Below are 16,171 nucleotides of genomic sequence, written 5' to 3' on the forward strand. Positions count from 1 at the left end.
ACAAGGTCTCATGTTGCGTCAGCTGACCTTGAACTCTGTGTGTTTATTTAGTCAAGGCTGCTGTGAACTCTTGCCCAAATGTCCCTTCCACAGCTTTGCCGACACACAGCCAGGCCTGGCCTGAGACGTGGCTGCGCATTTCCATGGCCTTTTGCCCACCTTTCTTGGGAAAGAATGTTGTGGTTTTAACTTTGCTCAACCTAGAGGTCCTTGCTCTTTTAAGCTCCCTCTCCTCACTATTTATAACACCCATATTGCTTAAGAGTTAACCAAAGTCCATGCCTTCTGTGGATTTCCTTTATTTTTAACCTCATGTCCTTTTGGTTTCTGGAGCTGTCTAATCTCAGATCTCTGCAGGCTCCTCTGGGCTTGCCCAGGTTGATGACCCTGACAGTTTTGAGGAACGGTCAGGGATTTTGTGAGTGTCCCTTGGTGGCACTTGTCTGATGCTCAGGCTAGACACTGTGCTTCTGGGAGATAAGGTGCCATTCTTACCCACACACACTGTAAACATGACTTGTCCTACTTGATGGTGACCTTGGTGACCTTGCAAGGTAGTGTTGACAGGTATTTACTCTGTAAAATTACCCCTTCCCCCCTTTTTCCTCTTTCTATACTGAACTTTTTTGGAAGATAGTTACTTAAAAGTGGGTAACTGTTTTCTATAAGTGGGTTTCATTATTTATGTTATTTATTTATTGGTAGTTTTGTTTGTTTCTTGTTTTGTCTTTGAGACAGGGTCTCACTTTGTAGCCCTGGCTGGCTTGGAACTTGCTTTGTAGACCAAGCTGGCCTTGAACTCAGAGCCTCTGCCGGTATTAAAGGCTATCACTACTGTGCCTAGTGTTTGTTTTTATTTTTTTCATAGTGCTGGGTATGGAACCTAAGTTCTTCCACAGACTTGTAATTCTGCACAGGAGATAAGTCAACGTTAAAAAGTTATTATTGTGTGTGATTGTGATGTACATATGTGTGTCTGTGCTGTGGGTGGGTGGGTGCGTCACTACAGAGAACAACTTCTAGAAGCCATTTTCACCATGGGATCAAGGGGTTGCGCGCAGGTCAGCTGGTCAGGCTTGCATAGTGTGCCTGCCCTTTGTGCCCTTTGACCTTCTGAGCCAGTCTCTCCTCATTGACCTTCGTTGTACCTCTTCAGTCACTCAGATCACGTGGGCGCATGGCTTCTTACTGCATCCCGGGGGCTGTAAGCTGCTGTTGCCTTGTCGTTCATTGTGGTCCAAGTTGCTGTTGCCTTTTGTGTTCTCTATGTAGGTATTTTATTTTAATTCGGGAGGTGGATTAAATGTGAATGAGTATATTGCCTGCATGTGCGTCTGTACACATGTGTGCCTGTTACTGCAGCTTGTGGGACATTTGTCTATTCTGGAGGAATATGCCTCTGTAAATCCGTACTTTAATCACGGTTCAGGGGCTGCAGAGATGGGAGCTCTGCTGGGCCCGCTGCCTGAGCATCTTCATCCATTTTCCTGGTCCTTTGTGTTGCAGCCTCTTTCTGACCCCTGCTGAGGCTCACATGGACATCCCCCTGGCCTCATTTCCAGATCACAGCCAGATCTCTGACCAGGCATGGCAGTCATGCCCTAGGATGTGGTCCTGACTGTAGGCCTGGGTCTTTCTGTGCTTATGGCGTGGATGAAAAGGGTAGCAGCCCTGAAATTCTCTGACCACTGACTGGTCTTTACTGTTTGGGTTTTTGTTTGCTGTCTTTTGGTGTATGTGTTTGATCATCCTAGGTTCCTTCAAAGACCATCACCCATCTCTATAGTCCAGTTACAGTCTCCCTGTTGTTTGTTTTTACCGTGTGTGTGTGTGTGTGTGTGTGTGTGTGTGTGTGTGTTTGCCTGCACGTGTATACGTGTCTCGTGTGTGCCTGGTGCCTGTGGAGGTCAGAAGTTGGATCTTGTGAAAATGGAGTCACAGACGGTCATTAGCTGCCGTGTGCTCAGAGTTCTCTGTAAGAGCGGCCTGCTCCTGACCACTGAACCATCTTTTTAGCCTCCTTGTTTATTTACTTACTTGTTTAGGTACAGAGTCTTGCTGTGTAGCCCAGGTTAGCCTCAAACTTTCATTTTGCCGCAGCCACCTTAGTTCTGGGATTACAGTGTGGGCTACCATGCCCAGTTTATCTTTCAAAAAAAAAAAAATCCTTATTTTTTTAAGTTAAAAAATTTGGTCAGAGCTGGGTGGTAGTAGTGCCTGCCTTTAATCACAGGCAGAAGCAGGTGGATCTCTGTGAGTTCAAGGCCAGCCTGGTCTACAGAGTGAGTTCCAGGACAGGCTCCAAAGCTATACAGAGAAACCTCGTTTCAAAAAACAAAAAAAAAAAAAAAAAAATTGTCAGGAAGTCAAGGAGCGAAACGGGTCTTGGGGTGGACTCTTCCTGGAAGGGGTACCGTGCCCTCCACCTGCCTGTGATGTACTGGTAGCTGGGACATTCGGCGTTCATTCCCTTTCCTAGGGTTTTGTCTGCAGATGCTCGAGGCTGCACTGCTCTGAGAGGTTATGGGAGTGTAGACTGGTACTCTCTGTAGAACCACAGAACGAAGGAAGCGGAAATGCGTCAGGTTCATTCCCTGAACAAGAAATCCTCATACAGCTAGTAAGCCAAGGCAAGGAGAAAGTTTTAACTTTTACAAGAACTACATTTATTTATTCATTTTTTGTTTTTATGTGTGGGCACATTGTGGGGTGTGGAGGTCCAAGGACAATTTGCAGGATTTGGTTCTCTCTTTCTACCATGTGGGGTCTGGGCATTGGATTCAGGTCCTCAGGCTTGCAGGGTGAATGCCTTTACCCACTGGGCCATCTTGCCAGCCCAAGTTTAAACAAATAATGATATGGAAATTGAAATATAAGGCATCCTTTGTGGCCTTAGGCACTAACTAATCAGTATTTGTAGGTTGGGGTTCAAGATGCACTGAAGATAAGTGATGTACACTGTCAGCAGTGAACATTTTTGTAGTCTTTTGTGAAGCCATTTTGGCATTTGTGTTTATGGGTCTGGATAGATGGCTGACAGCGCAGCCCTAATCCGGGAGCTGTTGGCATTCCTCTCCCGGAGATTCCTACTGTTCAGTGGCGTGATCAACTCAGAAAAAGTCAGCACCGCTCTTGTAATCTCTGTGTCTTTGTGAAAGCCTCCGAACATCCTTCAGAAGCAGAGCCACACTAGTTCCCGAAGGTCTCCTGAGGGCTCAAGTGTTTCCCAGAGAAGGGACATGTCACTGGCAAAGCACAAGTAGGGCTTGAAGCGGGGAGCGGATTTGGGGTCTACAAGAGTGCTGATGTAAGCAAGAGAGTGTGGCATAATGTCCAACTGGCTGTTGGTAGGATGGCTCTTGGTTAGAACTAGGGCTGACCACAGAAAGGTGGGAGAGCCTGTGAGATTGCTGTGACGTGTAGGGTGCAGAGGTTGCCTTTGAACAGGAGAGACAGGTAGCTAGGAGACTGAACAGATCTTGGAAGTGGAGAAGAGCCAGTTTCCAGGAAGTTAGTTAAAACTAACTAAGCAGGCCTCTGGTAGTGGCGTTAAGCTACAGGAGGAAAGCATTCCTGGAGGACAGAATTCTACAGAAAGGCTATAAGCAGCCAGAAAGACCAGGGGCAGTATGATTAGGGAGGAGAGAGCATGCACACACTTTGAATTAATCTATTCAAGTCATTTTGAGTGGCATTGGAGGTCACACTTGCCCCCCACCCACCCCCGGGCTAGGCACTGATCTACTCCAGACTTTTCTTTCCTGGAACTCACTCTGTAGCCCACGCTGTCCTCGAACTCACAGAGATCCGCCTGCCTCTGCCTCCCGAGTGCTAGGATTAAAGGCGTGCGCCACCACTGCCTGGCTTCTCCAGCCTTTTCTGATGGAGACACTGCTGTCCTTCTGCAGTAGTGATGTAAAGTGAATGTCCCTCTCTCAAGTGTCTGACATCAGATGTGTTGCAAACTCTGGAAGTCCTTGGGTTCTGGAACGCCCACGTGAACTTTGCTGGTGTCACCCAGGTTAGTCTGCTCTGTACTGCTCGATGAAATACCCGAGAAACCCACGGAATAGGAACAAGGCTTGTCTTGGCTTGTGGTTTAAGAGGTTTTTCTGTCTGGACCCTATTACTTCCAGCCTATGAGGAGGAGGAGGGACTTTGCGGCAGGAGGCATTGGGGCAAATCACTACCCATTGGGACTAGGAAGCAGACAAAGAGGCTGTCTTGTCCTCTCAAGGACACACCCCAATGACCTAGTTACTCCAGCTAGTACCCTCCTGAGGGTTCCCTGCACCTCTGAACAGTGCCCCAGCAGGGGTGAGTCCTTCAGTATCCCAAAGTTTCTCCTACCACGTGGGGAAGACTCCTCCGACCCTTGCAATCTAAGATGTTATATTCCTAATCTTAAAATCCCCAAATCACAGAACTCCAAAAGAACTTGCAGTGTATGTATGATGCTCAATGCTTTGGGGTTGAGAGCATTTCATAATTTGAGTTTCCAGATTAGGAATGTGCAGCCTGTGTTCAGTGACAGGATACACTTTGGATGTACTTGTTGAGAAGACGGTTGTGTTGCTGTTTTGATGGTCAGTGTGACTGGAGTTGAGAAGTGCTTAGCAACCTCTGCCTATGTCTCTGGGGAAGTTTCTAGAGAAGACTAAATGGGCAGCAGCATCTTGAGGTGGGAATCACAGGTGAAGTGAGAGGAGGAAGGAGAGCGGAGCGTCCACTAATGCAGGCCTCCTCCCTCTGCCTCCTAGGTACCGAGAGGTAGGTAGCCTCTTCCACATGCTTCTGTCGCCAAGGACCCAGAGTGAATGGAGTCCAGGATTGTGGACTAAAACACACTGTGTGCAGAACTAAGTCTTTCCTGTCTTCATCACAGAGATCCAAAGTCTGCTAAACCCAGAGACATTCCAGGAGGTGATAGGGGACTACCCTAGTCACCAGCTGGGTGTAGTGTGTAGTGCAGCCAGATCACACAGCCTAGAGGTTTGTGTTTGAGCTAGGGTCTGTTGTAGCCCAGACTGGCCCAGAGTTTGCAATCATGCTTCAGAGCTTTGCAGACTGGGACTTTTTTTTTCTTTAATAACATTTTTATTGATTATTTGGAAATTTCACATCATGCACCCTGATCACATTTTCTTCCCATTTTTCCCAGGTCCACTCCCCACCCTTGTGACCTCCCCCAGAACAAAACCAAAATACCAAATCCAATTTGTGTTGCCCATATACTCACTGGATTATGATCAAACTCCCAGTGGGCAGCCACTTAAAGAAAACCAGTCCTTCCCCGCCCCCACCAGAATCCTTTGAAGAGCTACACTTCAGCATCCCTATCACAGTTTTTTTTTTTTTTTTTTTAAATGCAGAATGCCGTTTATTGAAGGAGGGAGGAGGGAGGAGGTCTTAAATACAGGCTTACAGCACAATGGGAGAATTGCATCTAAGCTGTTAACGCCCATTATTCAGGATACACAGACAAGGAACTTCCCTTAAGCATTCAGGAGGGTGGAACCCGGCAGGGAATTAGCGTAGGGAAGATATCAAGGTCAGCAAACAAGGTATCAGTTACCCAAAACGGGGGCCAGGGCCCTACAGGTCCCCCCTTTTACTAAAAAATGAGCTTCTGACTTAGGTTGTGTGGGCCGTCAGCAGGTCACCTTACCCGTCATGGAGACGCCTGCCCAGGCCACACAGGCGCTCTGTCTTAGGTTGGTGAGCGCCCCCCCAGGCATTACCCATCTCTGAATACTCATTATCATACAGACTCAGTCGTGTGTGAGCTGCGAGTTAACTGTTGCCAAAGATCTCAAAGTGGCACTGGGCTTGCAATCTGTGTGTTCGACACAGAAAAGACCAACAGAAGTCCTAACCCACCAAACAGTCTTTTTTTTTTTTTTTCCGAGACAGGGTTTCTCTGTGTAGCTTTGCGCCTTTCCTGGAACTCACTCTGTAGATCAGGCCGACCTCAAACTCACAGAGACCCGCCTGGCTCTGCCTCCCTTGTGGGTGGGGATGGTGCACGGAGAGGTAGGCGGATCTCTGGTGAGTTCAAGGCCAGCCTGGTCTACAGAGCGAGTTCCAGGACAGCCAGGACTGTTATAGGGAAACCTTGTCTTGAAAAACAAACAAGTTTCCATTGTATCCTTTACTAAATGTATTAATTATAATACATTTAGTAACAGCAGAAGAATGTTATTGTATAGTCCTGTTAGCTATACTCCAGCCTTTATTCAAATTTCACTAGTTTTCCACCAACCAGAGGACAGCATCTATACTGGGTCCTGGTGTACAGTCAGAGGTTGGTTTTCCAGGTGGCTTGATCACTCTACTGTGGTCATGCCAGTCACTTGTGATACATCCAGGGTTCCCTCCTACTCATTCTTGATTGATTTTTGTTTGTTTGTTTTCCAAGACAGGGTTTCTCTGTGTAGCCCTGGCCATCCTGGATCTCATTCTGTAGACCAGGCTGGCCTCAAACTCACAAGAGATTTGCCTGGCACTGCCTCCCAAGTGCTATTAAAGGCGTGCGCCGCCGCCACCACCACCACCTGGCTTGATTTTTTTCTTTTTCTTTTTTAATTGTTGGGGTATACACTGTATACTATTCAGCTACTTAGGTCTGACAGATATGTAGAAGCCTGTTTCCATTATTGTGTCTGGAATATAAAACACTGCCATTCCGTCCTTCCTCAAATTCTTAGGCTGGGTGTTCTGGAGAGTGGATTGCCAAGGGCTGTGAGGTTGTGGGATTTACCTGTGTTGAGGTTGAGCCAGAGGCAGCAAGGACACCGGACAGAGGGCCAAGTCCTGAGTTGTTAGGTAAGGCTGGGAGCTCTTTGCCAACAGGTCTGGTGATAGAAAGAGAAGGACGAGGTTCACTGGAGGACTGACCGCAAAACCAAGCCCGAAGGGACAGACACTCTTTGACATTTGACTAGAGGCAGGAAGTGCCCGGGGAGAGGTCTTGCCTGGTGACTTATTTGAGTTAACAGTAGGAAGATTGGGGGTGGAGTCCGGAAAAGGGAAAGATCAGAAACAGTTTGTATTCTGGGTCAGGATGTGTTAATAAGGAAGATCGTTACCCAGCAGCTGGGAAAAAGCCCCGGAGGAGGGAGGCCTCCCTCGGCTGTGCTTCCAGTGGAGGAGGGGAGAGCCCCGTTAGAGAGGGCACCGGGGCCCAGCATTGGTGACCTCTGGGGTGGGCTAACGTTTGGGCCTTTGCTTCTGTGGAAGGCATTTTCCTTGCTGTTCCTGAATGGGTGAGGCAGGGCTTGTTTGTAGAGCCTTGAGGGAAAAGTGTGGCTAACTGCAGGTAGGACTTGGGATGGGTGTGTGCCTGCGTTTCCCAAGGTTGGGAGCAGTGGCTTTAGTGAGCAGTCCCTGTGTGTGTTTCCAGAGCAGTTTGAAGATCATGTCTGTCAGGTTTAAATCAGGAATATGGTAACTAAGGAAAAAAGCACACTGCCTGGCAGTTGGTATCAACTGATTTGTGGCCAAAACAATGTGCTTCCCAGGGGCTGGAAGAAGCAGACCTGGTGTTGAGGGTGGAATCAGAGACCCAAGTCAGACAGAAGCAGGAGGTTGGCTGGAGGAAAAGGTGTGATTTCTCTCGTTTTTTTGGTTGAAGACGCCATGTGGTTATTTGAAAATCCTCAAGTGAAAAGAGATCGGTGGTGGAGGGGGAGCTAACATTTTCCTTATGGAGGGGGAGAAGGGAAGGGTGTAGAGAATGCGCGAACACTGCTCAGTTTGGGGAGCAGTTAGGTCGATGTGAAACCTTGCATAATATAAGCATGTGCTGTTAAGGACATTTTGCATCTGAAGGAGAATGATAAAGTCATGTGTTAGGTCCGTTAGTCTGGTTTAGTTGCTTTGAAAATTCAGTGGAATAAAGAAACATCACGACCACGCAGAGCTAGGAAACAGCAGCAGGAGGGTGATGCCCGTGTGATCACAGTTGCTTCCTGGGGAGTTGGCGGAACGCTGGCGAAAACACGTCAGCTTTCCTCTCTTGAAGCAGCACAGTTGAGGTTTATAGCAGTCACTGATTTTCATTAAGGAGAATGTCAGTCTTTTCATCATGTGGGGAATCTGACATGTCTCCTGGTCAGGCCAACTTTCGTATTTATTTTATATTTCATTTATTTTTGTGTGTGGGTGCGCTCATGGAGGTCAGAGGACAACCTGTAGGTGCTGGTTCTCTTCTCGAGCCGTGCTGGCTCCAGGACTGAACTATGGGTGGTCAGGCTTGGTAGCAGGTACCTTTATCCACTGAGTCCCGTCTCCAGCCCGTCATGTTTTTATGTTAAGGTAGAACTGTGGCTGGATCTAGGCTTGCATCTTCCCTCACGGGACCAGTGTGATTGCAATTTAGTGGTGGCTTGTCCCGAGCCTTAGCCTTGACTTTCTCTTGCTTTGGCCTGCCCTCCCCCCCTTTTTTGCATCTTTCCTTCCTTTCTTTGATTGATTGGTTTATTTTTGAGATAGTGTCTCACTATGTAACCCTAGTGGCCTGGAGCTCACGGAGATCCACTTGTTTCTGTCTCAAATTCTGAGATTAAGCGGGTGAGTGAATTGCTCTGTCTGTTTTGAGCCTGGGTCTCTGGTGCTGGGCTGGCCTGACCTCACTCACTCACTCACTCACTCACTCACTCACGGACTCTCCGGCCTTTAGTGGCAGTGGTGGGATTGTAAGCAGGTCCCGCCGTGCCCCACAAACACTTCCTAGTTGAAATTACAAAGCAGCTTTTATTACAGATAAAATAGGTTTTTTAAAAAAATTGAACAGCTTTTTATTGTAAAGTATAAGAAGTATGATTAAGGGCTAAGTTTTTTTTTTTTTTTTTTTTTTTTTTTTTTTTTTTAAGTTTTTCTTTTAACTTGGTAACTCTTAGGTTGTACAAAAAAAGATGGAAGATTTTCCTGTAATTCCAAAGTAAGAAAGGAAACATGTTTCTTCTGTGTCACAGGAGGAAGCAGAATGGTCACTGGGCAGTCTTGAAATTCTTTCTTTTTTTCAATGTAAACCTGCCTCCCATTTTTTCCTGGCATTATGTATTAAGTACATCATGCTATCAGCACATTATGGGTATTTATAAATGACTACTGGTCTTTTTGTTTTGTTTTTTTGGTTTTTTGAGACAGGGTTTCACTGTGAAACTCTAGCTGGCCTCAAACTCAGAGAGACCCACCTGCCTCTGCCTCCCGCTGGAATTAAAGGAATGCACTACCATGTCCAGCCTGATCATTGGTCCTTTTAAAGAAGACACATGATCTTCCTAAGAAAAGGAACTCACTCATAAGCATACACATGTAAATAAATGTAATAAAAGTGAAAAGGGCTGGGATTTGTTTTTAAACTGATTTTAAGCAAAAGAATTGGTTTTGAAGGTGGTAATGCTTAGTCGGAGTGGAAGTGAAGGAAGCTGAGAGGAGGCATCCTCTTTGTGTTCAGAGTAACAAGCAGTTTCCTCTCTAAGCAGGTAGGTTATTTGCTTTGGCCTTCCAGAATACAGGAGGGGTCGGGTGATAGGGTGAGTGTTTGTGGGTATGAAACATTTCTATCAACCAAAAAAGAGGTGTGCAGTTACAGAGCGGTGTTTCTTACATTAGTTCTACAACCCAGGGAGGTGAGCCTGCCCGCCACAGGGTCTCAGGTTTCAGGTGCTGATGGACTGCCCCTGGACTTAGCTTAGCCGCAGGCCTGCTGAAGGTGAGCGTTGGTGACTGAGTTTTAAATCTGCGGATTGCCCAACTGTTTCTCCGTGTGTTCTTTTACTGTTCCCAAGAGAAGAGGGTGAACTGTGTGTGGGAAGAGTAGAGGACAGGAAGCTGGGCGTGGCTGGTTCCAGTCAGACAGGACCTTCTTGGCCCCAGGGATGTGTGTGTTGCAGACGGCCACAGTCCTTTCTGAGGCTGTCAGACCTTAGCTGTGCTTGAGTTGAGTGTGCAGGAAAGCATGGGGAGTGTGGGGGCCACAAGCCACCGATGACTAGATGATCTAGTCCTGTGGAGTGTGGGAGGCAGGTCCCTTAGATATACCAGGAGAAGGTCATGATGGACAAATTTGATTCCTAGAAAGATACCTAAGAACACCCACCCCAGTGCTTCTGAGCACCTGCCAAACTCAAGTTTGGTTTCTCATAGTGACCTTTTGTCGTTTCTTGTCATTTTCTGGCCTGGGCTGTCACCAGTGAGTAACTGAATTATCTATCTTCTGCTGTTGTTGTTTCTGAACCGATTGCTGTCTGATGGACAGTGTGCAACTGTGATGTCCTTTGATTACGTCATCCTAAAGAAAGAGTGAGACACAAATCTCATGTTTCTGTGAAGACAACCTAGAGATACTTAGGACCTCGCTACCACTGGGGGTGACTGTAGCTAGAGTTTTCCTGCCTTGCACACAGTCAGGACAAATCTTTGTCACCCGCCAGTCCCACAGCCACTCGGACCCAACCAAATAAACACTGAGACTTATATTGCTTACAAACTGTATGGCCGTGGCAGGCTTCTTGCTAACTGTTCTTATAGCTTAAATTAATCCATTTCCATAAATCTATACCTTGCCACGTGGCTGGTGGCTTACCGGTGTCTTCACATGCGGCTTGTCATGGTGGCGGCTGGCAGTGTCTCTCTCCTCAGCCTTCTGCTTCCCAGAATTCTCCTCTCTCCTAGTCCCACCTACTTCCTGCCTGGCCACTGGCCAATCAGTGTTTTATTTATTGACCAATCAGAGCAATTTGACATACAGACCATCCCACAACAGGTGACTACAGCCTGAGCCCCAGCTTTTATATCTTTTAAAGATCTGCCTTTCAACTACAGTGCTAGGTGAAAGGGGTGGTGTGTGATTCTGGGCCCCCTGCTTTTTTTTCTTTAATGGTGCTGGGTGGGTGTCAACGCTAGCTTGCTACCACTGAGCCCCAGCCTGATTCTGGGTACTGAGCTTTCAAAAAAATGGAGATCTAGTACATGGAGCCGGCTGGTTAGCAGCTTTATTATGGGTGTTGAGTCCGCAGCAGCAGTGTGATACTTGGGGATGGAGGTGGTTACATGCGGGGCTGTTCTCAGGTGGGTGGGTTTTTGTATGTGGCTGTAATAGCCGGCAGGTTGTTTCTCGTGCCCTCCATTTTGCAGTTTGAATGCTCGATGCCATTTGGAAAAAGGAAATCACATCTATAGGCCTTGCTCCCGAGGGTGACTTCTCAAGAGACATTGAATGCCAGGCTCACTCTTGGAGTGCTTGTGTTCTGTGTCTTGGGTGCAGCCTTTGTGTTGGAGATAGTGTGTTGCTGGGGATGTGTCATTGTTTGTCTGGTCCACCAGTAAAAATATAGTGACCTCAAATTATTTATATATATAGTTTGCCCCAAGGTAAGGAGATCACCAGGAGAAAAGTTCCTGCAACTTTTCCAGCCGTGTGTGTAACTGTTGAACTTGTATTTGTCTCTTCCTCAACAGTCTTAGTGGCCTTTAGATCTGTCCCTGGAGTGGTAATATGATGAGAACGTGCATCTCATCAAGCATGCATGACCTTTTATAGATTGTGTAAGAAAACAGTTAAGTACTTGAATAAAATGTGGAAGACAGCGTTTTAGAGAGCAGTAGGGCAGATTGAAAAGAGGAACAGCATGGTGAATATGGAAGGGCGAGGAGTCCAGCGCGTGTATCTACAAGTCCTCCAGGCGATTGCCCATCACAGGCTTCCTGAACCAGCCTCAGCCCTGTTCCCTTTTGACTCCTTTCTTTTTCCTGCTTTTTTCCCCTCCTTCCTGTTTTCCTTCTCTTCTTGGCTGCTGGCCCTTACTTCTGCAGGAAGGGCCAGATCCAATGAATCTGTTACTTCCTGGGGTCCTGAGCTAGTGAGTGCCAGAGCTGAGCCCACACATTCTGTTACAAATCTTATCTTTGGCCTCTGGTGTATGGCTTGTTCATTCTTTAGCATTTATGATGTAAAGATGTGTGACACATTGCCTGTCCTCAGGATGACAGAGGACAGGACAAGTTTATATACAGTGGATATACCAGAAAGTTACAGAGCCCCAAGGTAGAACTGTCCAAGTTCAGAGGTTCCCTCCCCGCCCCCACACTCTTTTTTTCCTCTGCCAGTGCGTTTCCTAAGAAAGACTCCAGCACTGCATCTCTGTAATGGATTGACTTATCTTTTTTCACCTAAAACCCCTCCATCCTACCCCAGAATACCCTGTATTCTTTTTCAATACAGTAGGGAAGCTAGAGTTAAAAATGGATGGGATTACCCCTTAGAGAGTAGGAAGAAGACAATCCCAGATGAACTTAGTGAACGCCTGTGGTAGGTTTATGTGACCTTTCATTCTACTGTGGATGAAGCTTGACATCTGTAGTTGTTTTTATTGTACTTTTCAGTAGTGTAGCATCCCAAAGCTGATGGTGACTGAAATGATCAGATTGTGCTAGTAGAGTTAAATGTTATCAAGATGAAAATATTTGGAGAAGTAGCTTTTTAGGAAAATTGGGATGGATCTGGTGACAAATGGCTTTTTTGGGTGTTACACTAAATGGATTTTCTGTGCCACTCTGCTGAGCTCTGCGGGCGATCCTGTGCATACTCCGGAGCACATCCCTTTGCAGCTGTGGTTATGTTGGTTTACACTTACTTTCTGGCTGTGTTACACAAGGTAGAGTTGCTGCTGTGCACACTTGGTAATTAGCCTGTGTTAGTTGAACTGACTTCATTATCAGTGTTAATTGCTGATGAGATTCTTTTCCCTTCCTTCCACAGAGCATCTGATCAAATTCATGACCATGGGGGATATGAAGACCCCAGACTTTGATGACCTCTTGGCAGCATTTGATATACCAGATATGGTCGATCCCAAAGCAGCGATTGAGTCTGGACATGATGACCATGAAAGCCACATTAAGCAAAACGCTCATGTGGACGACGACTCTCATACCCCATCATCCTCAGATGTTGGCGTGAGTGTGATTGTGAAGAACGTTCGGAACATCGACTCCTCTGAGGGAGCTGAAAAAGACGGCCACAATTCCACAGGCAATGGCCTGCATAACGGGTTTCTCACAGCACCTTCTCTTGACAGCTATGGTAAGGAGGGAGCGAAGTCCTTGAAAGGAGACACACCTACCTCAGAGGTGACTCTTAAAGACCCAGCGTTCAGCCAGTTCAGCCCTATCTCCAGTGCTGAAGAGTTTGATGATGACGAGAAAATAGAGGTGGATGACCCTCCTGATAAGGAAGAGACACAGCCCAGTTTCAGATCAAATGTACTGACTGGCTCAGCTCCCCAGCAGGACTATGAGAAGCTAAAGTCTCTTGGAGGGGAAAACACAGGCAAGACTGGAATCTCTACATCAGGCCACACAGAGAAAAACAAAGTCAAGAGAGAGACAGAAACAAATTCCATAGCCCTGAGTGTTTACGAGCCTTTTAAGGTCAGAAAAACAGAAGATAAGCTGAAGGAGACCTCTGAGAAGATGCTTGAAAACAGGGTCCTTGATGGGAAGCTGAGCTCTGAGAAGGACAGCACCCTCGCTGCCGTCACATCTTCCAAAGCCAAGTCGGCCTCCAAGCTGTCTTCATGCATCGCTGCCATCGCAGCCCTGAGTGCCAAGAAGGCTGCTTCCGATTCCTGCAAAGAACCTGTGGCCAACTCAAGGGAAGCGTCTCCATTACCAAAGGAAGTGAATGACAGTCCCAAAGCTGCTGACAAGTCTCCTGAGTCCCAGAATCTCATCGATGGCACCAAGAAAGCCTCCCTGAAGCCATCGGATAGTCCCAGGAGCATATCCAGTGAGAACAGCAGCAAAGGATCCCCATCTTCTCCTGTGGGGTCTACCCCAGCAATCCCCAAAGTCCGTATCAAGACCATCAAGACATCTTCTGGGGAGATCAAGAGGACAGTGACTAGAGTGTTGCCAGAAGTGGATCTGGACGCTGGGAAGAAGCCTTCTGAGCAGGCGGCCTCTGTGATGGCATCTGTGACGTCACTTCTCTCATCTTCAGCATCAGCTGCTGTCCTTTCCTCTCCCCCCAGGGCCCCTCTGCAGACGGCCGTGGTGACCGGTGCAGTTTCCTCTGCAGAGCTGACCTCGAAACAGGTCACCATCAAGCCCGTGGCTACTGCTTTCCTCCCTGTGTCTGCTGTCAAGACGGCAGGGTCTCAAGTCATCAACCTGAAGCTCGCTAACAACACGACAGTGAAAGCCACAGTCATATCTGCTGCCTCTGTTCAGAGTGCCAGCAGTGCCATCATCAAAGCTGCCAATGCCATCCAGCAGCAAACCGTCGTGGTGCCAGCATCCAGCCTGGCCAATGCCAAACTCGTGCCAAAGACTGTGCACCTTGCCAACCTTAACCTTCTGCCTCAGGGTGCCCAGGCCACCTCTGAACTCCGCCAAGTGCTAACCAAACCTCAGCAACAAATAAAGCAGGCAATAATCAATGCAGCGGCCTCACAGCCACCTAAAAAGGTGTCTCGAGTCCAGGTGGTGTCGTCTTTGCAGAGTTCTGTGGTGGAGGCTTTCAACAAGGTGCTGAGCAGTGTCAATCCAGTCCCTGTTTACATCCCCAACCTCAGTCCTCCCGCCAACGCGGGGATCACGTTGCCGATGCGTGGGTATAAGTGCTTGGAGTGCGGGGACGCCTTCGCCCTGGAGAAGAGCCTGACCCAGCACTATGACAGGCGGAGTGTGCGCATCGAAGTAACGTGTAACCATTGTACAAAGAACCTTGTTTTTTACAACAAATGCAGCCTCCTTTCCCATGCCCGCGGGCATAAGGAGAAAGGCGTGGTGATGCAGTGCTCCCACTTAATTCTCAAACCAGTCCCAGCAGACCAGATGATAGTGTCTCCGTCCAGCAATACTCCTTCCTCCACTCTGCAGAGCTCTGTGGGAGCTGGCACACACACTGTAACAAAAATCCAGTCTGGCATAACCGGGGCGGTTATTTCAGCGCCCCCAAGCACACCCATCAGCCCAGCTATGCCCCTAGACGACGATCCCTCCAAGCTCTGTAGACACAGTCTCAAATGTTTGGAGTGTAATGAAGTCTTCCAGGATGAGACGTCTCTGGCTACACACTTCCAGCATGCAGCAGATACAAGTGGACAAGTAGAGTATCATTTAAATTTGGGTGTTTCGGTGATGAGTCTGTAGCCACGAGTGCTCCATCAGATACCTTGAATATGGGGTGGCAGCACAGTTGCGTGGAGGTGTGTGCGTGTGTGTGTGTGTGTGTGTGTGTGTGTGTGTGCGTGTGTGCACGCGCGCGCGCGCAAGCAAGCAAGCTTGGGGAAGGCAAAGGATTGTTTTCATAGGATAGGTGCAGTGTTGAAATACAAGGGTGATTCTTTTAGCCAGGTAGGAAGGGTGTGCTCTGGTTGAATTAAGTAATTGTTCAGGCATTGGAATATAGTGAAGTCTGAGATTTACTGTAAATGTAGAGGGTCATTCCATCGTATTAAGTGTTTAGTGTGGATTACATTGGCATGGTATGAGCTTTTACTCATGGTTTAGAATTTTGACAGTTACTGGTATGTATAACACTGAAACGATTTATAAACGCATCCACCTACTAGGGACCGACTGTAAGGCACGTCTGCTTAGGGAGTATGGTTCAAAAGTGTGTTCAGTAGCGGGTTTTAACTATAAACTGCAAACCACCTGGCCCAGTAAACCTTTGTGTCTTTGCAGCTTTTTTGAGGTAAAGTGCAGGCTGCTGTTGGGGAAATGCATTTTATAATTTGCGTCATCTCCTTGTCTTTCTCATCTCTTTTCTCCATGAAGCAACATTTGCCTGCTATATAGTTTCGGAGCGAGCATTCCAACATGCTGAGTGAAGTAGTTCCCAAGCAGAGAGAACAGGGTATATCTATAGTGGGGTGGGAAAAGTGGTATGGCTCGAAATGGGGGGGGGGCCTAGGTTGAGCTCCCGTCTGAGGCATCTCAAATTCCTTGTCATGGAGGTCCAGTGGTAGGTGGGCTTCCCTGTGTTTCCCCCAGTATTTTGTTACCTAGGAACCCTGTGCTGTGGTCAGAAGCCTGATACTACTGTCTCTCTAGTTCTTCAATGTCAACTGCTGACTTAAACGATTTGTAGCATTGTGAGTTTAGGCAAAGAAAGATGATAATACCTGTTTTGTTGTTGTTTTGTACCCCCCCCCCC

At 47.5% G+C, this 16,171-nt stretch overlaps 1 protein-coding gene across 13 annotated transcripts in view; it reads left to right on the plus strand.

Moving 5' to 3' along the window:
• Znf532 (zinc finger protein 532) overlaps nt 1-16,171 on the plus strand; it is a 122,209-nt gene that overhangs the window by 39,716 nt on the left and 66,322 nt on the right. For all 13 annotated transcript variants that reach the window (XM_028860600.2, XM_028860599.2, XM_028860594.2 and 10 more), the window contains one exon: nt 12,767-15,117. In XM_028860600.2, coding sequence (XP_028716433.1) covers nt 12,784-15,117 — 2,334 coding nt within the window. In that variant the 5' untranslated portion in view covers nt 12,767-12,783. The remainder of the gene's footprint in view (nt 1-12,766; nt 15,118-16,171) is intronic.

This window comes from Peromyscus leucopus, chromosome 19, assembly GCF_004664715.2.
Source record: "Peromyscus leucopus breed LL Stock chromosome 19, UCI_PerLeu_2.1, whole genome shotgun sequence".
Taxonomy (NCBI): domain Eukaryota; kingdom Metazoa; phylum Chordata; class Mammalia; order Rodentia; family Cricetidae; genus Peromyscus; species Peromyscus leucopus.